This window comes from Crocuta crocuta, unplaced genomic scaffold, assembly GCF_008692635.1.
Source record: "Crocuta crocuta isolate KB4526 unplaced genomic scaffold, BGI_CrCroc_1.0 scaffold170, whole genome shotgun sequence".
NCBI classification, from domain to species: domain Eukaryota; kingdom Metazoa; phylum Chordata; class Mammalia; order Carnivora; family Hyaenidae; genus Crocuta; species Crocuta crocuta.
The window spans coordinates 8,447,316-8,472,634 of record NW_027527853.1 but is presented as its reverse complement, the minus strand read 5'-3'; the positions used below and the strand labels follow the sequence as shown (position 1 = coordinate 8,472,634).

The 25,319-nt window shown below is 42.3% G+C and overlaps 1 protein-coding gene across 2 annotated transcripts in view; it reads right to left on the bottom strand.

The window, feature by feature from the left end:
- PANK1 (pantothenate kinase 1) overlaps nucleotides 1–25,010 on the bottom strand; it is a 55,009-nt gene extending 29,999 nt beyond the window's left edge. Inside the window, exon 1 of one of the 2 annotated variants that reach the window (XM_077780005.1) lies at nucleotides 24,889–25,010. In XM_077780005.1, coding sequence (XP_077636131.1) covers nucleotides 24,889–24,916 — 28 coding nt within the window. In that variant the 5' untranslated portion in view covers nucleotides 24,917–25,010. Of the gene's footprint in view, nucleotides 1–23,969; nucleotides 24,119–24,888 lie in introns of those variants that run through there. The other variant, XM_077780011.1, reaches the window with a different exon arrangement.
- Nucleotides 25,011–25,319: the final 309 nt, after the last annotated feature.

Genomic DNA, 25,319 nt, shown 5'->3' with positions numbered 1-25,319 from the left:
ACGTTCACTTACCTATGTTCATTCTATTTTTTTTTTAATGTTTATTCATTTTTGAGAGAGAGAGCAGGAGCAGAGGAAAGTCAGGGAGAGGGGGGGACAGAGTATCTGAAGCAGGCTCCGCGCTGACAGCAGCGACCCTGATGCAGGGCTTGAATTCACGAACCGTGAGATCATGACTGGAGTCGAAGTCAGACGCTCAACTGATGGAGCCACCCAGGCATCCCTTACCTATGTTCATTTCTTACCTTCATGAAAAAATAAACTCTCTTCTAGTCACATTTTAATGCTTTTATAGGAGCTGTCAGATTTTGAATGCAGTTTTATTCGTCTTCCTGATATCAAGGTCAACCTAAAATTTACACTTCCCAACCACAAGCTGTGGATGCAGATAAAAGACAAAGGGAAGCAAGAACACCCCAATGTAACTATCATCCATGATTCATGTGTTCTTTAATCCAGAATATCCAAATGTTTTGATAAATGCCACCGGATCACTGATAAGAGTCTGGTCAGCGTTTGCCAGAAGTGATGATGGTTCTAGATACAGAATGTCTGCCAGGCAGCAGGGAGTGGGGAAGTGGATTTTGGAGGCTGGCAAGGCATTTGGTAAAACCATTATGCATGATAGCTTGAAAGGAATATACTATATCTAAAGAATTAATAGATATTGTGGAAGAGGTTGAAAGTCAAATGTTTAGTAGCTGTGTTGGTTACATTTGGCTACTATTGGCTGCATTTTAAAAGGTGTAATTCCCCTCCCCCCCGAAAAAAAGGGGGGGGAGGAGAAAGAGAGAGAGAAAAAGAAAGAGAAAGAGAGGTGCCTAGAAATTAACTGAGTCACTTATAAACCAAAAGAAAAAGGAATAGAGTCTTTTAAGTCAGACTTGCAGTGTTGGAAAAAGCAGCTGCTTCTCTTTCCCAATAGATAAACAATGAAATGAGTAAGTCTTTGCATGGAAGAGGTCAATTAGCACTTAGCTTTGGGGTGAAGTTCAAAGAAAGAGAAGGGTTATCTCACTCAATCTTAACACTCTGAAAGGGTTATAAAAGTGTCCAAATAAAGACGCAGTTGAGGTCACAAGCTCTTAGTTAATTCTTTCAATTAGAGTACCTCAGGGGAAAAGAGACCAGAGGTGTGGCTTCCTAACCAAAGGGTGACAGGCTCCAAGTATCATCAATTAAGTCAATAAAGAAAGGTTGGGAGCAAAACCACAAAGGCATCCAGTAAACAGAAGTATGCCGAGGACTGAGGGCTTGGCATATGGAAATAAGTTACAGCTAAATAGATAGGAAACTGATTTCCTTTTGAAAAGAGTTGTACTGCCAGAGAAACCGAAAGCTGAATGCTTGAGCCCCTCAACCCTCTCAACTCAGCTGGGAGAGCCACTCCACTCCTCTGGAGAGCATATTCTTCAGTCTTTAGCTGTGATCAAGGAGGTTACTGGAAAAATTGAAGGCCTGAAGCAACAGATTGGGGAACCCCTTCCCGAGAGAACAATCAAGACCCCAAAGGAACACCCTCTATGTACAGACCACCCAGATGGATTTCAGAATTGCTTCAGCATTTTAGAATGACTGAGGACCAATGAATGGATGTCTCCCATTCACCCTCTTTCTGAACAAGGGTATTTATTGAGTTTTCCAATCTTTCTTTCACCGTTACATATTAATATACAATGCAGGGGAGGGGGTGCAGCAGGTAACTGGCCTCCAGCTCAAGAGGACCCACCTCCAGAGTTGCTGTCAAAACAACTCTGTATCACCCCCTCATTTAGATCCTACTGTACATCATCCAGACGCCATGACTGGGTGAGGCTCCAGGGTTGTCTGCTTTGGGGTGCGAATGACTGCATTTCACCTGCAGTTGGGAGAGCAAGCCAAATATCTGATAATCAGAAAAGTAAATTGTGGTAGTCACTAGTGCTGCTGGCCAAGTATTTCTGGCTCTCCTCCTTCTAGGCTCATGGGGTCAGACTGCAGTCCCTGGACATTTTATAATTGAGCTGGGAAATGTGCCTAATCTAGTCAGTGGTTGTGCATGGACATGTTGTATATCACTTCCAGGCAAGAGCACTTACAGCCAGGGTGAGACCCTTCAGATCTCTTCCTCTGTTACCATGACCGGCAAGATCCAAGATAGTCAGGGATCAGAGTGAGGATGAGTCAGAATGAAGCCCGGAGCCATCTCCTCAATGGGCTTAGAGTGTGAATGAGAAATAAACCTTTGTTGTTTTAAGGCACCGGGATTCAGAGTTGTTAGGCAGGATGATTTGGACATCCTGAGTAATATACCCTACATCAAAATCTGGCTCTTTCCCTNCAGTATCACCGATAAATGTGGTAGCTGAGTGTTAATAAAAAGGTACGTAGGTTCTGTTGTATTTATCTCTGTCTAAAAATTTCTCTAAACACAAACCAAGACTGGCAATCTGGTAGTAATTGAAAACAGTGAAATGAATTTGTATTCCAAACACTGTAGTGAAAATATTTTAAAGTTTTATTGGCAGTCAAAGGCTTTAAAACAAAGCCTGTTTCTTAGAGACCTTTTTGGAACACTGGAATAGTCTCTGAGAGGCACCTATGCTTCCTGTAGTAAATTTCATGGGTTACGTAGTGCCCTTATACGGCGACCAAACAGCATCAAAGAGCAAAGACCCCCTCAAAGAAAAAACAAAAAAACTCCAACAACCACAATGCAGAAAAGGTCAGAGAAACAATTTTAAAGGGCTAAGGAAGCCTGATACTAGAAAATCTATCTCCTCTTGAACAACCAGCCAGAGCTTTAAGGTGTTCCTGGTGAGGCAAAGTTCGCTAACACCAATATTTCTTCCTGTACGTAAGATTAGCTCCTTCGGGCACAGGTTTGACTCAGCAACCAGTTGCTGCCCTGCACAGTTTAACACATCTCTCAAGGTTCCACCAAGCTGTTGAATTAACTTGAATAGGAATTTGTTGAACTAATTGTGGACAGGAGGACTGAATTTCTTTTCCAACTATTTGTGAATAGATTTGTTGAACAAACTAATGTGTAGAAAAGATATATGAGGATGGTGTAATAAGAAAAAAAAGACTTTAAAGGCACTGATATTGATACTACATAAATACTAATTATGTGGAAGTGGCTTAAGGATCTCTACACGTTAACAAACAAAAAGTTTGTAAACTTAGATCTGAGTGTGTAACAGAATTGTATTTCTTAAAGTATCTGTTTTCTGAGGGCTAGCCTTCTCCTCCCCATAGCTAAATGTAGTTGGTAGCATAATATAATTTTTGCTTATCTATTCAGAGAAACATTTAACTTTAGGAGGTGAAAGGGACCTTAGGTCAAGTCCAACATCCTGTTTACAGATAAGAAAATTATGGCTCAGAAAGATCAAAGAATTGTCCAAGGTCTATCACAGTTGCTTCAGAACCCATTTTCAGTTTCATGAGCCAGCAAGCTCCCCATTCTGCAAGGCTCATCCAAGTTGAGTGGCTTGTCACTTGCAATGACAGTACCCTCACAGATAGGATGACTGTGGGCAAGGTTCTTCTTTGAGCCATTGACTACCTATAAGGTGGAGATGGGCTCACTGATTCCCAAACTTCTGTCCACTTCACATCCCGTCTTCCTAAACACGCGCACACAAAGCCCTCCAAAACCACACTTTTAACTGCTTATAACAAAAGAGTTGAAAACCTAAAAACTATTTAAGGACCTTGAAGAAAGTGATCAATGTAAAATTTAATAAAAGCGTTTCAAGAACACTGTAAAGGAACCTGCAATTATTGTACACAGAGCAATCTGCTAAACATTAAATATTCTATGCAAAGAAACTTGAGTCGCGGTTTCTTTTAAATTAATGCACACTACGTGCCCTTAGTTGGAATTTTAGTCACATGGCAGTCCCCTGTGTTAGCAAGCGTGGGTACAAGGACACAAGAACTCATAGAGCACCGATGGGAATGTAAACCAGTGCAATCTTTCCATGCAGCTTTTTGGAAATATCCATTAAAAAGCTCCAGATTCTTATATTCTTTAATACATCTGTCTGCCTGACCCTAAAGAATAATTATGCACACATTCAAAAATTTATCTTAAAAAAAAATCACTGAGGGGCACCTGGGTGGCTCAGTCAGCTAAGTGTCCGACTTCAGCTCGGGTCATGATCTCTCAGAACATGAGTTCGAGCCCCGCTTCGGGCTCTGTGCTGACAGCTCAGAGCCTGGGGCCTGCTTCGTATTCTGTGTCTCCCTCTCTCTGTGCCCCTACCCTGATCACAATCTATATCTCTCTCTGTCTCTCAAAAATAAATTAAAATTTAAAATCACCGAACTTTTACCATTGACAACTAGGAAATTGATTATTGTCCAAATACGCAGAGTTGGTTAAGTAAATTAAATGATTATCCATTCACACAAAGGGAAACAAAAATGCCACCATGTCGTAGGACAGCATGTAATGATCAGAGGAGAATGCTCATTATATGCTGTTAGGTGAAAGGGCAGGTGATTAACTGGGACACGTGTATGATTACTATTTTGGATAAAAATTAAACAGCTCTTTGTGCACAGAAAACAAGACTAGAAAATTCAGGCTGAAATAGTAATTGCTGTTATCTCTGTGTCATGGATTAGGGTGGATTTTTTCTTCTTTGGCTTTTCTGGTGAGGCTTTTCAGTTATTTACAATAATACATTTAATCGTAATAAGCAGAGTTACTTTAGAATCCTCAAAAACTTCACCATAACCATGCAAAAGGAAAAGAAGCTGTTTTATTTGCTTCAATGCACTGATGTCAGACCTGTGGTTCCGTCCATGGGAAAGAGTATGCCTACATTCCCCATCTCAGCAGCCCCGCTTCCCTGCTCAGGCAGAACCCTGCTCATATGTCTGATACTGAAATCCATTCGACACAGGCAATCAATGACAAGGAAAGCCTGACCCCCAAAAGCAAAGTTGTTTAGCCAGTTAGATACTTGGCATCCCTCAGGTGGGAATTTAGGGTAGGAAGAGTCCTGATTTCCCCACCTGCACTACTACTTGGCAATTCAAAACACACTTAGCGGGGCAGAGGAATGTTTGCAGGGAAGGATCGCCATGGGAAAGGTCACTCAACCATGTGTGACAGAAACCTTCCTTCCACTGGCACATGGCCTCCCATTCCTGTCAACTTTCTCCCTGGCATGTGGGCTGGGAACAAAAAGGCTGATTTAAAAAAAAAAAAAAAAAGGCTGATCATATTCTCATACGCGAGAGGGAAAAAAGAATAGCAGGAATTCCTTTCAGAACTTCTGAAGCAGGCAGAAGTATTATCACATCAGCCAGCAGAACTAAAGCCCAGATTTCACCGACTCTGCCATGCAGGCTCCTGGTCTGTGACACACAATAGGCTCAGTGCCGAGGGTCTGCGATCTTTCTGAGTGCTCGTGAATGAAAACATTGTAGTTCTTTTAAAATGAGAAGAAAACATGCAAACTTTCAGGTTGAAGAAAATGTTGCCACATGACACACCAACACATTCATCTTTCTACCAACAGAGTTGAAAATGATAACTTTAAAAAACGTTTTATTTAGGGGCGCCTGGGTGGCTTAGTCGGTTAAGCGTCCGACTTTCGCTTAGGTCATGATCTCGCGGTTCGTGGGTTCGAGCCCCGCGTCGGGCTCTGTGCTGACTGCCGGCTCAGAGCCTGGAGCCTATTTCAGAGTCTGTGTCTCCCTCTCTCTCTGACCCTCCCCTGCTCACGCTGTCTCTCTCTCTCTCTCTCTCCTAGAAATAAGTAAAAATAAAAAAACAAAAACAAAAACAAGAACCTTTTATTTAGGAAAGAGCCTATAAAGGCCAAAGTGTCAGGAGTCCATGAGAGTTAGTCACTGTTTACATTTAGCTTCACACCCAGTCACAGGTTAGAATTGACAAGACACCAGATCAGAGTCTGCTTTGCATTTGCAATTTCAGCAGGATTGCTAGAGTTTGTTTACAATTTTATTTCCTTCAAGCCACTTAAATTTTAATATTTCGTGCAACCAAATTTTATTTTTATTTTTATTTCAGTAGGTTCCACACTCAGCATGGGGCCTGAACTCACAACCCAGAGATTACAAATCACATGCTCTACTGACTGAGCCAGCCAGGTGCCCATAGTGCACCTGAATTAAAAAAAAATTTTTTTATGTTTTAGTTATTTCTAGGAGAGAGAGAGAGAGAGAGAGAGAGACAGTGTGAGCAGGGGAGGATCAGAGAGAGAGGGAGTCACAGACTGAAACAGGCTCCAGGCTCCGAGCCGGCAGTCAGCACAGAGCCCGACGCGGGGCTCGAACCCACGAACCGCGAGATCATGACCTAAGCGAAAGTCGGACGCTCAACCGACTAAGCCACCCAGGCGCCCCAGTGCACCTGAATTTTCAAGTTAACTGTTTAAATTACGTTTATTTAAAAATGACAGGCTATATTCAACCACATTCTTTCTTAAATTTGCCTCATTGTAAAAACTGTGTAAGGCGTTCATTAAAAATATGAACTCTCCCGCAATGTCCTGGAGATTGGGATGCGCCAGGACTGGAGAAAATATTTTCAACGAAGAGACCCCTGTAATTCTCACTGGTCACGTTCAAAGCCACTGTTCTTGTTGAATCAAAATGAATGCTGTACGAAGCTGGACCACAATTTTAACAAATTAAAACTGAGAGATCAGAGTTTGAATGGGCTACTCTTGCTTGTAACTGTGAGGGAGCTCTGAGGGGGACCCCTGGAGTGGCACCTGGTGATGACCTAGCAGAGATTCCCATTCCTGAAACAAGGGACCTGAACACATCTAACTGCTTGTTAATGAAATTATTTATGGACAATTTATAACACGAGTGCCGCAGTATTTAATTTTAAATACAGCTTTTGAATTTCCAGGTATCATCCATGCACAAGAGCCCCCCTGGCCATGGTTTAGAAACGTTCCACATATGATTAGGTTTCAGCAATGGGCTCCTCTCTCCCTGTGACTCCCATTTTTAAGGCAACCATGCATTTCTCCATAAAGAAATCAGCTCAGGCAATGGTACCGGTGTATTTAGGTCAGGCAGGCAGATGTTCTTTGATTTGTAACCCTGTGGCTGACCTTGACACAGACAACCACATGAAATCAGAACAACAAACAGAAACACGAACATGAAAGCTATGTTACTTTTTTTTTTAGGTTAAGATTTGGGAGGGTAAAAAAAAAAAAAAAAAAGCTTTTTCAGGGCACCATTCTGGTGTCACCCATAAATGTATTCTTAGCTTGTCTTAGCTTGGACCTGGGCCAGGAGGACACAGGGGCAAGATGAAGCAAGAGATGAGGGGACCCAAAATGTCAAACCCATGAGGTTAAAAACCTTTTCCTTGAGTCTCTTCCTCAAGTCCCTGAGCAGCTCAGTGAGGTGCAGTTTCTTTCCCAAAGTCCTAGAGCCTCTCCCTACCACGCTTATGAGGGAAAATCAGAGCAGAAGAAGGGATGTCACTCTAGTGACCACCGAGCTCATTTTGTTCCTGTCACGCCCACAGTCAAGACCTGGGCTTCTGTCCTAGGTCATAAGGAGTAGAAATAACAGACAGATGAAAACTCTTTCCCATTCTGCAACCATCTTCGAGGCTGAGGAAGTGGGGAGGGGGGGCAGAAATACAATTACAGACGTTAAGATCATTGTCTCTATTTCTCACCAAGCAGCTATCTGTCCTGCCTAATTTAGAGGGAACGGAAGGTGAATATCAACCTTCCATGTAGTCCTCGCCTTTAATTACACCACCTTCATCATCAGAAATATGGTCCCTGGAAGAAGATTCCATAGTTTTGACTCTGCAGACACATGCCAAGGGACAAGTGTCTGGTGGCTCTTGAGTGGCACTCAAGGCTATCTCCAATGTGATCATTTCAGCACCCAGAATGGACCTGAGCGTCCACCCAGGAATGGTTCCTCCAGCTTCCTAATGCCCTGCACTGAAGCTCAAGATGGCAATCTCATTACCTGCTTAAACAAATCCCAGTTCAAATCACTGAGAGATTTAGCTTTCTGTCTTGACAAGCCACCAGAGCGTGCTTACTTACTCCAGGGATCTACTGACGATTTAATACCAGGGAGTGGTTAATTAAGGCTTCGGGGAGAACAGCATTGCCAAGTGGCACCACCGGGTGGAACAACAGGTTTACCCAAAATGGGCTTTGTTCATTTATTTTAGCTTGACGGTGAGAGTCTGGCAAGTCTTTAAAGTGGAGCTGGGGGAGAGGGGCAACTGAGGAAAGATGTGCCAGGTGCTCACGTGGCATTGCAACCTAAAAGAAAGAGGGGGTCACAAGCCCCTCTTCCAATAATCTGAGACTGACTGCATGCTTATGGATCCAGTGATTCATGAACACAGATTTGGGACCGTGAGAGGCGCCGTGGCACAAAGCCGGGATACGGCAATGAACCTGGCCCCTTGGCACTTATGTTCCAGTCTGCAAGGACTGGCAGTTACTCAAGAACAACCATGGAAGAGTGAAAACTGCTAGCAGTGAAATACACATTGCCCAAAAACCAGACCTTACTCAATTAAAACAACCCTGTAGGGGGCGCCTGGCTGGCTACGTCGGTAGAGCATGCGACTCGATCTTGGAGTTGTAACTTCGAGCCCCAGGTTCGGTGTAGAGAAATTACTTTTAAAAAATTAAATCTTTAAAACAATCTTTTAGTATTTACAAAGGCAGCTCAAAGCAGGGTTCCCTCTTAGGTACAATAACCATCACAAAGTATAAAGCCTGACACTTCCTGGCCATTCGAGAACCCTGTAATTAAACTGGAGATGACACTCAAAACCTACAAAAAGTTTAAAATCACAGGATGTTAGTGCTGGAGGGACATAAGAGCTCTTTTAGGGAAATGCATATTAAAACCACAATGAGATACCACTTCGAACACACTAGAGTGGCTATGATTTAAAAAACGGAAAATAACAAGTGTTGGTGAGGTTGTGAAGAAATTGGAGCTCTCATACGCCACTGGTGGGGATATAAAATAGTGCAGGGGCACCTGGGTGGCTCAGGTGGTTAAGCATCTGACTTCTGCTCAGATCATGATCTCACAGTTCATGGGTCCAAGCCCCATGTTGGGCTCTGTGCTGACAGCTCAGAGCCTGGAGCCTGCTTCAGATTCTGTGTCTCCCACTCCCTCTCCCCTTCCTCTGCTCATGCTCTGTCTGTCTGTCTCTCTCTCTCTTAAAAATAAACAAACATTAAAAAATAGAAAAATAAGAAGAGTTTGATATTAAAAATAAATAAAACAGTGCATTCACTTTGGAAAACAGTGTGACAGTTCCGCAAGAGGTTAAAGGGAAGTTTGTATGTGTCCTAGCAAGCCCACCCTCAGGTACATACCCAAGAGAAATGAAAACACATCCACATAAAAAGTTGTATGCAAATGTTCATAGCAGCATTATGTATAATAGCCAAAAAGTGGAAACGACCCAAATGTCCATCAACTGATGAATGGGTTAATAACCTGTGCTGTCTCCATGCAATGAAGTAGTATTTGGCAATAAAAAGGAATTAAATGCTGATATACATGAAGACAGAGACGAACCTTGAAAACACTATGCGACGTGAAAGGAACCAATCACAATAAAACATGTTGTATGATTCCAATATATGAACTGTCCACAATAGATAAATCTGTAGAGACAGAAATATTAGTCCTTGCCTGGTGTCAGGATTTGTGGGGGCAAAAAGGAGTGACCGTTAAGAAGTTTTGTTTTTGAGGGGGTGATGGAGTATTCTAAAATTGATTGTGGTAATGGTTGCACTCTGTGAATATACTAAAAACCACCTGCCTGTACACTTTCACTTGGTGAATTGCATGTGAATTCTATCTTAATAAAGCCAATTTTATGCATCGATAAAGCTCTGGCCTAATCTTTTCATTTCATAGATAACTTTTAAAATAGAAATCCCCAACTATAATTGCTTTTGAAAAAAATCTTTCTAAGGATTTTCCCATATTTTTTAAAGAAAACAAGCAAAAGAAAACTAAAAAAAAATCTAATTTTTTTTATTTATTTCTGAGAGAGAGAAAGAGAGAGAGAGAGAGAGAGGCAGTGTGAGCAGGTGAGGGTCAGAGAGAGAGGGAGACACAGAATCAGAAGCAGACTCCAGGCTCTGAGCTAGCTGTCAGCACAGAGCCCGACGCCGGGCTTGAACCCACAAGCTGTGAGATCATGACCTGAGCTAAAGTCAGAGGCTTAACTGACTGAGCCACCCAGGTGCCCTCCCTTTTATTTTTTATTTTTTTTAATGATTTTATTTGAAAATTTTAGATCTTCCTGATGACTGATGGACATAGGAGAATCAACTTTTGTGCCTACCACATACTGATGCCCTTAGGAAGCACATGAACCTTTCTCTGCTTCCAAGGCTACTATGGTTTGAATATTCTTTTGTCTCTATTATAGAGCTCTGTGTCTTGCTTTTAGGCTAATGCTGTTAATTTCTTGCTATCTATGTTACTGCAGCACATGTATCCCAAACCTGATATATACGAATGCAACGAAACCAGAAAATCAAGTCTGTTAAAATGGTGCCTTTAGTAAGAGTAAACAGACTCAGAGAGAGCACAGGAAGTACACTATATGTAGAATGCAAAAGCATCTCCTATTTTATTTATTCCCAACACTGATTTCGGTTGCTCAGACGTGTTAGCTTCCCTCCAGGTTCTCAGCTGCCTTCTGGCTTATTCCTGGCAAGTTTCCAGAAGTGACAATTGCTGTAATTAGTATTAAATGTTTTCTTATACTATAGCAATTTTTATTGAAGGCACAGGAAGATGTAATATCTAACTGGAAAAAGAGGTGAAAACTTTAAAAATATAAATATGAGCATTCAAAGTATTTTATTTATCTGGTGCCATTTAGTTTGGGGACAGAGTGCCCTTCTCTATAATTCAGGTAAGATTTTCGAACAAGTTAGCACTGAAATTTAAAAAGAATTTTTTTAATGTTTATTTATTTTTGGTAAACAGAGAGAATACAAGCAGGAGAGGAAAAGAGAGAAAAGAAGACACAGAATCCGAACAGGCTCCAGGCTCTGAGCTGTCAGCACAGAGCCTGATGTGGGGCTTGAACCCACAAACCATGAGATTATGACCTCAGCTGAAGCCGGATGCTTAACCAACTGAGTCAGCCAGGCGCCCCTTAGCACTGGCATTTTTTATTGCATCTTAACTATGGAACTCACAGAAGGGAAAGATAAAAGCAACATTTTATTTACATTGGCTTCTTTTACAAAACATATTACACATTTAATGCAGAGTCCATCTATGAGACCAACACTGTTTTGATGAATGTAAAGGCTGGACACTTGTCACTTGGGGATGACAGTCGCAGTCTCATAAACTTCAGCATTCAATTTATTTTTGTACTTTGTTTGGATTACACAATATGGAGACAAGTTTGACTCACAGGGAGTAGGTGCAAATCCTAACTGTTTTCTGAACAGCTTTCCTTGCAATCCGGAGATTTCTGGAATCAAAACTGATTCAGTAGTTTGGACAGATTTACTGAAAATGTTTCACAAAAAAAGCTGAACACTAAAAATAACTAACAGCTCCTCAGTTTGCTTGTAATAAATATAAAAATCAGACAAAAGCATCTAAACCTTATAATAAGTGCTAAAACTCTAAATTTGACAGGTTATTCATTTACTTGTTATTATATAACTGACCTATGCCAGAGTGAGAGCATTTGCCAAGCAAATATGCCTAACTAAGCCTTGCCTAGAGTGTAATTGACTGTGGTACACGTGTACTAAAGTGGTATACTAGCCTGTACAATTTTATGTGGATATGTGTGCCCAGGCCAAACTTTTTAAAAGACTTCAGAGCTATAAATTTGCCAATCAATGCTCTGCTTATAAGAATTCAGAAGAAACGGGGCACAGTGCCTGGGTGGCTCCGTGGGTTGAGTGTCTGACTTCAGCTTAAGTCATGATCTCGCCCTCTGTGAGTTTGGGCCCCACATCAGGCTCTGCGCTGACAGCTCAGAGCCTGGAGCCTGCTTTAGATTCTGTGTCTCCCTCTGTCTCTCAAAAATCAATATACGTTAAAAAAAAAAAAAGAATTCAGAAGAAGCTTATTCCAAGGTCTACAAAAAATGGGTTAATCCAGCAGCAGCACCATACCAGCTAACATTAAGGGCTTACTATGTGCCAGGCTGTGTGCCAGAAGCTTTACATGCAATGTTTCATTTAATTCTCAGATCCCAATGAGGTAGGCATTCTTATTTATGCCCATTTTACAGATGACAGAACTGAGGCTGAGAAGTTAAAGAGCTCACCCAAACATTAGTTAGAGGGTTTTTAACATGCTTTTTAGTTACGACTTTTCATTAGACAAAAATAATTTTAAAGAATTTTGAAGTAAATATGTGGACCCTTTTAAAAAAAAGTTTCATCCTGTACACAGCTGGTGCATAACAAGTATCCATTACCTAAAAAAACAAAAGAGCAACCAGCTGTGCACCATGACTTCTACAGCTTAGTATAAAACCAGATATTAGTCATGTCCCTAAATTACCAGAAAATACCACGATACTCAGTATTCTGTCAAAGAAGGCAGGGATGCATAAAATGCATCTGGATCGTGTTTTGCATAAAGCTGAAAAACTCATAAAACTTCCAAGAGTAAGGCAATCCTAGAAGTTATACAGACAAGAACCCACTGATGTTTAAGTGGTTTGCTCCTCAAAAATGCTTGACAAACAAGAGTGATACTAGAGAGATTCAGGATCTCTTTGTTCTTGTGGTTCATTTGAAACATGGGGATATAGGTCTAAAGACTGCCTGGAATGGCAAATCTCACAAATTTTAGCAATACCCCTCCTGGCAACCTCCTGTAAACCCCAGGTTCGACTTGAATCCAGCACCCCAGACCTCCAGCCTGAGACCAGTCTTCCTTCCCATGTGTCTTCAGAACGAGTGCTAGCTCGCCTGTTCTCACCCTAGTGACTGCAGAGGCAGAATTCTTTTCATCCTGTTCCCAATCTCTCCCTCTCAAGACAAAAGCTACATGGGAGATACAAATCACTTCTAGTCCAGTGATTTTGGGGTGATTCCAAAGCACCTTTTTTGGCACAGGATTATTTCATTACAAGAATGAAGTTTCAAATCTCAGACCATGAAGATATGGTTAAAAATTAATCATAAACAAATAGTAGCAGGTCTTGGCAAAAGAAACAAAAACAAAACAAAACAAAGCAAAACAAAAACACCCCAAACGAAATCCTCCCAGGGAACACAATATCAGATTTTCATCTCTCTATCCACAAACAGGCTGCAACAATGTTAACCGCAGTTAGATGACCGAATTTATAACTCTGTGCATCACAAACTACTATATAGTTTCAACTAAAAACAATACATTGTGAACTTTTTTCAGCAATTAACAGCTTATGGTTATGCTTTTAAAAAGAGTTTTTATCTTTTAGAAACACATATAAAAACACTTACCATTGAACTGATAGAGCTGAGACTTGCTGCAAATCATCCCGTTTGAAAGGGGAGTTTTGGATGTAATAGATAAAATAAGATGGGACATAAATGGATAGCTAACCTGAGTGCTGAGTGATGAGCAGTTATTTGATAGACACCCTGGCTTTATATAACAAATGAAATTTTCCCAAGGAAAAAGATTTCTTTAAAATTCCAACACTCTCCAAATACTCATCCAAGACAGTGAGAGGACCATGGAGCGTAATGAGTCACCTTTGGAGTAAAATTCTAATGGGAATGAACTGGGGAAGTCCCTTTTCTTGCCCCACAGAGCCTGCGTCTGGAAACAAGCAAACAATCTCCTTTCCCTTTCGGCTGGGACAAATTTCAGCAGGGACAAATCTCAGCCTGCCCGCCCTAACCAAAAACATGAAATGGAGACCCTCAGGCAACCCCACCCTGCCATTTCACCAACAGTAAATTAACTATAAATCACCCCAGAAAGCCCCAAGGCTCACGGGGGCAGATTTACACCTATTTAAAGGGAAAATGTTGGTGTTTCCCAATCCACATGTAATGAACATGTAGTTCAAAACAACTCAAGTGATTCAAAAGAAAAACAGGAGTGAATCATAAAATGAGTATAAAGAAGAAGCCTAAAGTTATGTTTCTCCTGTGATTAGTACTCTGGTGCGTGCATGTATTATATACATAAAGTCGTGTATATTATTTTCTTCTTTCCTTAGCTCTCCTGCTGCATGGTTGGTACACTAACACCCGCTTGTTCTCTCTACTGGGTGATCCGGCACTGAACCCAGCTGTATTTGGGGCAGGAACGTAGGAGGGAGAAAGAGAGGTAGACAACAGTGTGATTCTAAATTCTATCCTTAAACCATAACAGGCCCTCAGATATTTGTAGAATACTTTCTTTCCTGAGAGTAAAGGTCTTTTGTCAAAGTCCTCACCTTCTGGCATTATCCACTTAGCAAAGGAGATGTCGATCTTTTCTTCCCATTCTCTGACTCAAATGCTTGAATAATTCAGCTTGTATTACTGATGCTGTCTGGGACTTTCCTCTGCGTGACCCTTGACCTGTATTCTAGTCAGTGACGTACTTGTAAATGTTTAGCAACTGGCTGCCTAAAGAGAAAGCCTTGATTTTCAGTGTTTGCCAATTTCCATAGTGTAAATACACCCACTGCACCCAACTTGAAGCTACCAACACCAGGGCACTGAATGCAGAGTTAGGAAGGAATGTGCACCACCAGCTCCCCCAAGCATGTAGAGCTGGCCCCGTCACATAACAGGAACTTGTACTCTTGTGGTTCGCCTAGGCTGATCCCAGTTTATGCCTGGGGTCCGGGCATAATTATTCATGATACCCCTCACTACTCTTTAAAAGTGTTGATGATACGTTATGCCAAGTCACTCCAAAGAAAAAAATCGCATTTGGGCCACTTCTTCATAGTAAAACCCTTCCATAAAAGGTAAGATGTGGTATCTCCTTGACCAAACTGATATTACCTTCCTTCTCCTGAATATGTAGTGTGTCTTTAGATGTTTTTCAGCAAACATTGGTAGCTGGGAAAGTATGGATGGCAAACAGACAGCCTCAACTATGTTCAGGTCCTCGGACTTACCCACACAGAGCTTCGTGACTTGAAAATGTTACAGCATTTGAATAAAACCAAGCCAGGCAACTGGCTTCAGGCCACAGCTTGGAATCACATGAAGCCGAATATCACACGCAGAGTCTAGCACAATGCATGGCCCACAGGAATAAAAACTGGTTAGCCCCAGGGCACCTGGGTGGCTCAGTCAGTTAAGCATCTGACACTTGATTTTGGCTCAGGTCACCATCTCACAGTTTGTGAGATCAAGCCCGGAGTTAGGTTCTACACTGATAGCGTGGAGACTGCTTGGGACCCTCTCTCTCTCTCTCTCTCTCTCTCTCTCTCTCTCTCTCTTCTTCTTCTTCTTCTTTCTGCCCTTCCCTTGCTCTCTCTCTCTCTCTCTCAAATGAGTAAATAAACATTTTTAAAAGATTAAAAAAAAATCCTGATTAGCCCCTGTGGGACATATCGGCATATTAAATCTCAGTGTTCAAGGTCACCCAGGTCAGTACCTACCTGATCCCCTTTGTGACAACCCCAAGGGGCCATTCTCCCATCTAAGCTTTAATGCTTTGGCAGCTCAACACAACAGGTACTGAATCACAAGGATGCTGAAGTCCGGCAAGTGAGTGTGTGGGTCTTGGTTTTTCAGCGGGTAGGACTCCACGGAAAGGTCAAGACAAAATAGCTGTCTTTAAATGTCTAAGGAGCTGTCATGCAGAAGAGAGACTGGACAACACTGTACTGTCAAGGTAGAAGTTATGGGAGTGTGACTTGACTTAGGGTAAGGAAGGGCATCTAACACCACCACCCATCATAGCTGACATTTATTGGGTGCTTCTGTTTTGCTGGAAGCCTCATCACACTGCTGACCCATATCAAACTGGAAGTCACACAAATCCATCCCTATCTCGTTCACTCCTAGACTGCCTACCTCAGGCTATAAAGGAATTGTTTGTCCAGAAGCCTCAGAGGATTCCTAGCAACTGGCACTGCTCAGGCTGGCCACAGCTCACAGAGATTCAAGTGGAAGCAGACTACTGTCCAGAGGCACTAGCTAAGGGCCCAGTGGCCCAGATTCAGCATGGAGTCAGTGCCAGGCGTACCAGAAGGTTCACGTGCTGGTCTCGAAGGCAACAAGTGCCCAGAAATATCCATCTCCTCGTCTGGCAGAACAAGGTTTGCTGGGCTATGGGTTAAAAAGAAGGCCTAAGAAGTAACATCTGTTCTGAATTCTGCAGACTTGTTTGATTCCTGTAAATTTTATGAAGGAAAAGTGCTCACTTTCCCAATCCTTATCTCTTTTCGTGCATTATCTATCTCACTCAGGGACTGAGGTATCAAACCATAAAGATCAAAGGAAGAAACTTCCTTTTTTAAACATAACTTTGTCCTGGGGTGCCTGGGTGGCTCAGTCAGTTAAGCATCCGACTTCGGCTCAGGTCACGATCTCACAGTTTGTGAGTTCAAGCCCCTCATGAGGCTCTGTGCTAATAGCCCAGAGCCTGAAGCCTGCTTTGGATTCTGTTTTCCCCTCTTTCTATCCCTCCCCCACTTTCATTCTGTATCTCTCTCTCTCTCTCTCTCTCAAAGGTAAACATTAAAAAAAAAAAAAAAAAACACTTTGTCCTGACAGTAGATTAACAGTAAAGTAAATGATAGTCTTCTTAGTCATCAAGTTACCAAAATCACCCTTAGACAGGGCAGGCTGTACTCCATCTCAGGGATTGCATTGGGGCAATTTATGAAAGTGACAGTGAGGTCAAGAATTGTGACACCGGCCATGTGTCCTGCTTCTAGAAACGTCAGAAGTAGGGGTGCTTCCATTCAGGGTGTGATGTTGGGACAGGTTGGAAGATACCCTGAATGAAGCCCAGTCTCAGGCAGGGCACGATGAGTTCACAGAAATCCCGAGATTTCACAAAGTTTTGAAAGCCACTGTGACTCAGTAACACCAACAATATTAATATTAAATGTCCTTTATTAATAGTTGCTCATGTTGGGAAGTAAAATATCTTTAACTGTGCACATACCAGGGTCCAGTCATTCTATTTTACAACTTATCTACACTTTCTGCCTTTGGCCTTCACAGCTAATAAGATGGGCACCATTATCTCTATTCAAGAAGTACTCCCAGAAGTTAAGGAACTCGCCTTAAGGTGAGACTGTTAGTAATGGTGCCAGGAGGCCCTGAATGCAGGTCTGGAGGTTCCAAAGCTCTTTCCACTACAGAACATTCCCTACACTTCCCGAGTCTTGCCCAGCAGAGGCAAAATCTGAACTCAGACAATTCTGCCCTAAGTCCTTGTGCTGTCCTTCACTTTCTTCATCCGCAGAAGGAAGATCATGATATTATCTGTCTTACCAGAGTCTCAGTGTCTTATAAACAACAGAAATGTATTTCCCACAATTCTGGAATCCAAGATGAAGGCACTCATGGATTCAGTGTCTGGTAAGAGCCTGCCTCCTAGATGGCTATCTTTTTGCTGTACCCTCTCATGGCAGAAGTGGGGATGGGGGTGCTAGCTCTCTGGGGTGTCTTTTATAAGGACAATAATCCCAATCATAAGGGCTCTGCCCTCATGACCTAATTACCTCCCAAGGGCCCTACCTCCTAATAACACCACCTTGGGGGTTAGAATGTCAATATATGCGTTTTGGGGGGACACAAGTGTGCAAACTGCGGCCATACCCAACTCACAGGGTGCTGGGAGTGTTTGCTGAGATAACCCATATAAAGCACTTAGCCTAGTGTCTGCACACAGTAAGTGCCCTTTAACGGCCACTGTTACTTCCACAGGCACACGGATGAGCTTTTTGCCAAAGGAGTATAGGTTGCATACACTTATGTCTTCTTAAAGTTTTACAGAACACACATAAGTAACAAGTGTATCAGGGCAGAAAAGAGAGGCAGCTAGCTGGCAATGGACTTAGACTTGGGTCTGAATTTTGAACAGGTCATTCACTGACTACAGATTTGGGGGCAGGATACCTCACTTCTCTGGGCCTCTCTTTCCCCATCTGTAAAATGGACAGTGGGGTTGGTGATGTGCATGCTTTCATAAAAACACGTAGCTGTTTTTATGAAACATGTATGTGTGTATGTTTTCAATACGTACATAGCTGTTGCTCAATAACAGCTACTCTGCTCCAAGTGACTACTGTAAGTACTCACTACCTTCATGAATTTTTCCGTCCTCTTTCCAAACTGTGGAGAAATCTGTTAGAGGCCCAGATCATTATTTTGATGTAACTGCCTCTAAAAATAACATTACCTCATCCCTCCAAATCATGTGTTCCTTTCAAATATATTCCCAAGGAGATTACAAACGCACACACATACAAGCACACACGTATGATTAGCCAACTCTAAGCATCTAAGAGATGTCATGAATTAAGTAATGAGATATCAAGCTTGACAGCTGCATTACCTAGAGGAAGGCTCTTAGAAATTCCACACACCACATTGGGTACACTGAAGTTTCTGTATCTGATTCAGAATACTGCCATCCCAAGGTGAATCCTGGCTTACTTAATAAAGCTACAGCACATGTAATTAAATATCATAGAAGTCAAACCTTGATTTATTTTTACTTTCAAGGCAATCAGTTTGTATTAAATACACACACACACACACACACACACACGTCATCACAAAAACAAAACAAACCCCAAAACTGGTCAGTTAAATCGGTACTCCTTTGTTTCCCTACTTACTCTGTTTCCAAAACCATGATGGGTTTTCTTTTATTCACTTGTTAAATGTCCCACATGCTAAAAATTAGCGGCACTCTTTCCATCTTGGGTTACTGTGCCAAACAAAATATGCTTCATGGTAAGGTTGAAATGCACTTATTGATCTTTTGAGAAAAAGTGCAGATCCTGATACCTGACTTAACCACTTAGATGCTGGGCACTTGGGCCTTAAAGTCTTAATCTTCAGTTTAAATTGTGCATTGTACCACTCATAACTTCATGGACAAACTTGGGAAACTGACCATGTCCCAGATGGTAGGAATACTACAGCGTGCCCTTGCTTTCCATTTCAGTCCTTTGTTGTTGAATTTGCAATGCTTCCCATCCATGTAGAAGAACTGAGCATGGTTTAAAAAAAAAAAAAGCATCTATATCTACCCTCTATGCAGATACAACCAGAAAATTCTACCTATTATCTTTTTTATCCTGGTTTTTCTAATTAGCTTGATTCCACTAGTCATCAGGAGTAGAAAGCCCAAATGCCAAAGCTAAATACCCCAATATTTTGAAAATCGAAGCCTTGTGCTTTCACCATGGTGGCTAGCTCAAACTGGTAACAGACTTAGGTTTCTTCAGTTTGTACCTATGAATATGATATGGGTGCAATGAATTCTTTTTTTTTTAATAAAATTTTTAAAAATGTTTTATTTATTTCTAGGAGAGAGAGAGAGACAGCGTGAGCAGGGGAGGGTCAGAGAGAGAGGGAGTCACAGACTGAAACAGGCTCCAGGCTCTGAGCTGGGAGTCAGCACAGAGCCCGAAGCGGGGCTCGAACCCACGAACCGCAAGATCATGACCTAAGCGAAAGTCGGACGCTTAACCGACTAAGCCACACAGGCGCCCCGGGTGCAATGAATTCTTGCCCATTTTCTGTTAGTAGTGTCCTATTGAAATGATTTGAGAAGCCAGAATGCCCACTCCCACCCCACAGGAGGCCGCCTGCCCTGATCCAGTCCTTATTCCTGCCTGTCACCACAAAACAGAGAAGGGAAGGGGGAGGGCAGCACTGATCTCCAGCTTTCCAAGGATGCCCAAACACTTGCCTTTCTGCAGCATGCGGTTCGGTGACTCCCACAATCTCCTTTGCATTTCTCTCCTCGCTCCACCAGGGTGGCTCACCTAGGAATGTCCTGTGCTCTAAAATATCCAGCATTTCAAGGCAACATCTAAATACTACTTTGTGCCGTTTTGGTTCCTTTTCTACAAAGTATGTGTCCACCCATTTCATCAACAATAATTTAAGAAAGAGTCATGGACAAGGGCACTTGGGTGGCTCAGTTGGTTAAGTGTTTGGCTCTTGATTTTGGCTCAGGTGATGATCTCACTGTTTGTGAGTCTGAGCCCCGAATCAGGCTCTGTGCTGATAGAGGGGAGTCTGCTAGGGATTCTCTCTCCCCGCCCCCTCCCCCCGATCCTTCTCTCTCCCTCAAAATAAACAAAAAAACTTTATAAAAAAAGAAAAAAGAGTTATGTATGAGTTGTTGCAGCAATGTTTATGATATAGAGGCCCTTGCTGCAGCCTAAAGCTTCCAGAGAAAGTTTAAATAAATTCTAGTATATCCATACAATGGAATATTGGGGATATAGTACAACCACTAAAAAATGATGTTTCGGGGGGGGGGTGCCTGGGTGGCTCAGTCAGTTGAGTGTCTAACTCTCTATTTCAGCTCAGGTCATGATCTAGGGTCATGGGATTCAGGCCTGAGTGTAGGGCTTGCTTAAAATTCCCTCTCTCTCGGGGTACCTGGCTGGTTCAGTTGGTTAAGAGGCTGACTTCAGCTCAGGTCATGATCTCCCAGTTCATGAGTTCAAGCCCCGCATCAGGCTCTGTGCTGCTCAGCTCAGAGCCTGGAGCCTGCTTCAGATTCTGTGTCTCCCTCTCTCTCTGCCCCACCCATGCTTGTGCTCTGACTCTGTCTCTCAATAATAAACATTAAAAAATATTTTTTAAAAAAAGTTCCCTCTCTCTAAAATTAAAAAAAAAAACATTTTAATGCCATAAGAAAATGCTTATGCTANTAGGGGAGTTCTATTGTTAGTTTCCTGAGGAACCTCCACACTGTTTTCCAGAGGGGCTGCACCAGTTTACATTCCCACCAACAGTGTAGGAGGGTGCCCGTTTCTCCACATCCTCGCCTATGCTAACACTTTTAAATAAAAAAGTTATCAAAGTCTCATCTTAGTATGATCTCAAATCACCTGTAAAACATGGCACATTTTAAACAGTTGTTTTCTCTAAGTGATGGGACTGTAAGCACTTTTTCCTGCTTTTTCTCTACATTTTTGTATTATCCACTATTTTTATTGGGGAAGGGTAAAAAAAAAAACTGAAAAACTAAGAGTGTTACAGCTAATCAAGTAAAACGTTTTGGTCTTTCTTATTCTAAGCCTGCTTTTTTTTTTTTTTTTCCTTTAACTAACCTGGGAGCTCAATTGTCCTGTATTATAGATTAACAGTGGGCAGTACTCTGTATGAGGGTGATGACAGCTGGCATTTACTGAATAAATGCTATATGCCAAGCAGGAATCTAAGTTCTTACTATACATTATCTAATTTAATCCTCATATCAACCCAATGAAGAGTACAATTATCTCCATCTTATCATCCTGGAACTGAGGCATAGGTGAATGATTGGGCCCAGGCCACCCAGTGGCAATTCAAACTCAAGCCCTCCAGGTTTGAATGGCTGCACCATTTTCAACATGTTAGGCCCTCACAGAATTTTATTAGGACTATCGTTAGTTCCAAAATATTTGGAAAATGAGCTGACCCTATGAGATGCACGCTTCAAAGAATGAAATCACCAAGAAGCAGACCAAAGGAAGCTCCCAGTTGATACTTTACGGAAATTCTACTGAAGAACTTTTGTCAGAGTCTATCTTATGGATGGAAATGACTACCTCAATGAAGTGGTGATAATGTTGCTTGTATCTTTTCTCTGTAACATCAATCAAATGTTCATGGAGTCGAGGTACAAGGCATAAGAGAAAAAACGATATCCTCTATAATCAGACTTCTAACTTAATTGAGGGGATAAGACAATACACAGGCAACAACTGGCACAAGGAAAAAACCAATTAAATGTGAAGTCACGTGGCAGAGCGGTAGTGGAGAAGTCATATAGGAAGAACCACAGCTCTGAAGTATCACCGAATTTGGAAGACACGAGGAACAACACTGGAAGATCACCTAGCCAACTCCATGATCTCGAGATGAGAGCTAGTGACTGGGCTGAGGCCATACAGCTGCTGAGTAGCAGAGGTAGGTAAAGTAACCAAGGAGGTTTAGGAAGCAGTTAATCCTACAAAAGCTTTCCAAGGGCAAGTGGTGAGGTGATGGTACTTTCGATGAAAACGGTGGACAACATTCCCCTCTGCTGGTCTAGCAAAATCAACCTGTCACTGGTCTGATGCTTAGATTACACGCTGTGAAGAATTCTTGCACTGAGATTTACATTTTTAAAACAATCAGATACTACTGAATCGTTTGTTTCACTGCATTCATCGTTTTCAGACATTAAGTATTCCAATGTGTATGGCACTCTATCCACGATATTGCCAAACAGAAACACACCTATGCACATAAGCATTCCACGTGCTTATCTAAGAGCACTGTGATCTGGCCGTCTTTAACACACCTCTGGTTTAGACAGAAGCAGGTTGTTTGATGTTGTAAACTGGTAAATAGGAATTATTTGTCCAGCTTCAAAGCTTCCACCACCAACATACCCCTACATTTTATTTACAGCACCCAAATACTGTTTGTAATAGTTGCTCACATAAAATCTATCAATTGTTAGAAAATGGGATATACTTAACTCTTAAGTAGATTAGAGAACCTAAATATGAACTGATTGAGCATTTTCTTTTTAAATAAAAAGTTACCTATACATTAACAGGCAAGGCTTAAAGATATTGACCCTAGTTTTCACTGAGAAATTTTGGTAGTGAACACAGATGTGACTCAGAACACGTAAAATTTATTTCAGAAATGTTTGTTCAAATTTGAGAAATGAAAACATGGTAGGATAATGAAAAGTCAATTTTGACGAATCCCTTTCAAAAGTTTAAAAGTAAGTATCATGGTCACTGGACTCTAACTAAGGTTTTCATTTTTGTTAAAAAATACAAACCACTTCAATTTCTGACACCAAACATACAGGCATAAAGTTATATTTTCTTGTATTCTAAAATAATAATCCTTGTGCCTGGGTGCTCAGTCAGTTAAGTGTCTGACTTTAGTTCAGGTCCATGGGTTCAAGCCCCTTGTGAAAGTCTGTGCTGGCATCTCAGAGCCTGGAGCCTTCAGATTCTGTGTGTGTGTGTGTGTGTGTGTGTGTGTGTGTGTGTGTGTGTCTTCCTCCCCCACTCATGCTCTGTCCCTCTCTGTCTCTCAAAAATAAATAAGCATTTAAAAAATAATTAAAAAATTTTAAAAAACCTCTTATGGGTTTGCAAGCTCAAGTTAAGCCTCAAAATTATTTTTTCTCTGCCTCCAATCTATTATTAAGAGAGTGTACTTTCAATCCCTCAAAAATTATTTCAAAAGGCATTACATACCCTTATAGAGCATTCAGGCTAGCTATACTACAAAAACTTAATACAGTTCTCTTTTGATATACTTCAGCTATTTACATTGCAAACTGCTGTACAATTTGTAAACGTAGATCAGAGAAGTAACTAAAATGTGGTTTCCAAAAAAGTAAAACAGGTTAATAAATCATAAATAATATCAAGTCCATAAAGAAAGTAATTTTCTAACAAGTCAAAAAAACAAAAGTAAGTACAAATTCAAGTGCTAAATAGCTGTCTTCCTTACAACCATTGCCAAATCTGCTGTGTGGCTTTAAAGTTTCAGACAAGACTTTGACTTTCAACCTAAACATTTCACATCTACAAAATACAAGTGTCAGCGTCATCCCCTCCCACATTAATACTTTCCAAAGTCTCAGAGATTTTAACTGAGAGCAGAAAAACTAAGAGTCGAAAGAGAGAAACAAAAAAGTTTGCCAAATATCAAACTTCTACAGACAAATCCAAAATCTATACTAGCAATTTCTCCGTATCAGACAGAATAACCTATATGCAAATGGTGAGTGTTTGAATGCAATCACTTATTAGTATGCATTCTACTTACTTTGCTTTTTGCCATTTATAAGCTTCATTAAAGACACCCAGAAAGAGGTAACCAGTAGGAGGTTCGGCTCAGATGGGACAAACCAGTTGTAAACTCGACCTACAAATTTACATCCTGCGACGTCTGCAGGGAAGGTACTCTTTATCAAGTAACATCATATATATACGCTTTAGATTGTGAAATAACGCATTTCAGCTTTTTACGCCGCACGCTGCCATTAGAAACCCTTAACTCTACCTCTCCAGTTCCCGGAAAAAAAAAAATCCACCTCCAATTCTCATTGGTCCACATAGTTCCGGCCCACATGGTATCAGTGGGTGTGCCCCTGCCAATGGGTCCTCTCATTGGCTGCGAAGAAAAAGGATTTAATAGGATGTGATTTGGGGGGTTGTCAAACTCCACGCCTCCAGGCCTTGCGTTTGCCAATAGACCCGAGGTACTGGCGGCTACTCTGCGATTCAAAGGACAAGGTGGCTGCCTAAGCGCCAACCCCAGAAGGATGAACTCAGACAAGGAAAGGGGGCGAGGAGAAGGGAGAGGGCTCTCCTGCTCTCCGCCTACTCCCGGACCCCCTGAAATGTTCGCACACGTGCATTTTCCCACCGACAAATTAGGAAGGCGGGCAGTACGCTCGCCTTTTCTAGAGCTATGACCGAAGGAGCAGCGCAGGATCCGCATTCAATCGGCCCATTCTACAGACGCAAGCAAGCAAGAGTGAGGCTCAGGCAGCGATCTTTAGTGCTTGGCAACCCTGGGAAAAGAATCAGTCCCGGGAGTCCCCCCACCCAGTACACTCCCCCGATAGCGGGTGCTGGGGCGCACCGGCCCAGCTGCGGTGCCTGCCCGCCGCCCCCGGGGGTGGTGGGCGCGCGGGATGCGCCTGCCTCGCGCCAGCGCTGCGCTAGCGATGGGAACTTACGCGGCCTGTTCTTCCTTCCAGAGTCCATCCTCCTCCGCAGCCGGCATTTCTTGGCTGGGGAGTCGTGCTGAGGGGGCGGTGGCTGTGGCTGAAGCTCGGGCAAGAGCTGGAGGCGCGCGNGAGCCCCGCGGACCCCCCCACCCGGGGCCCCGACGGCCCCCCTCCCCCCGTTTCCCCGGCCGCGCGACTTCAAACGCGGCTTCCTTGCCTTCCAGACCTGTCCCCACTACTGAGCATGCCCAGTGCTGCCCGCCACCGCCACAGACGAGTTTCAACTAGGGGACTGAAGTTCTCTGGGTTTGCAAAGAGATGGGCGGGTTGAGCTTTGTATCTCGGAGCTGCGGAGGGACTGATCGAGGCAGGCGCAAGAGGAGCAGGTAGATTTGGGAGGAATACGGAGGCACACAAATTATTTGTAGAGGTTTCAAGTT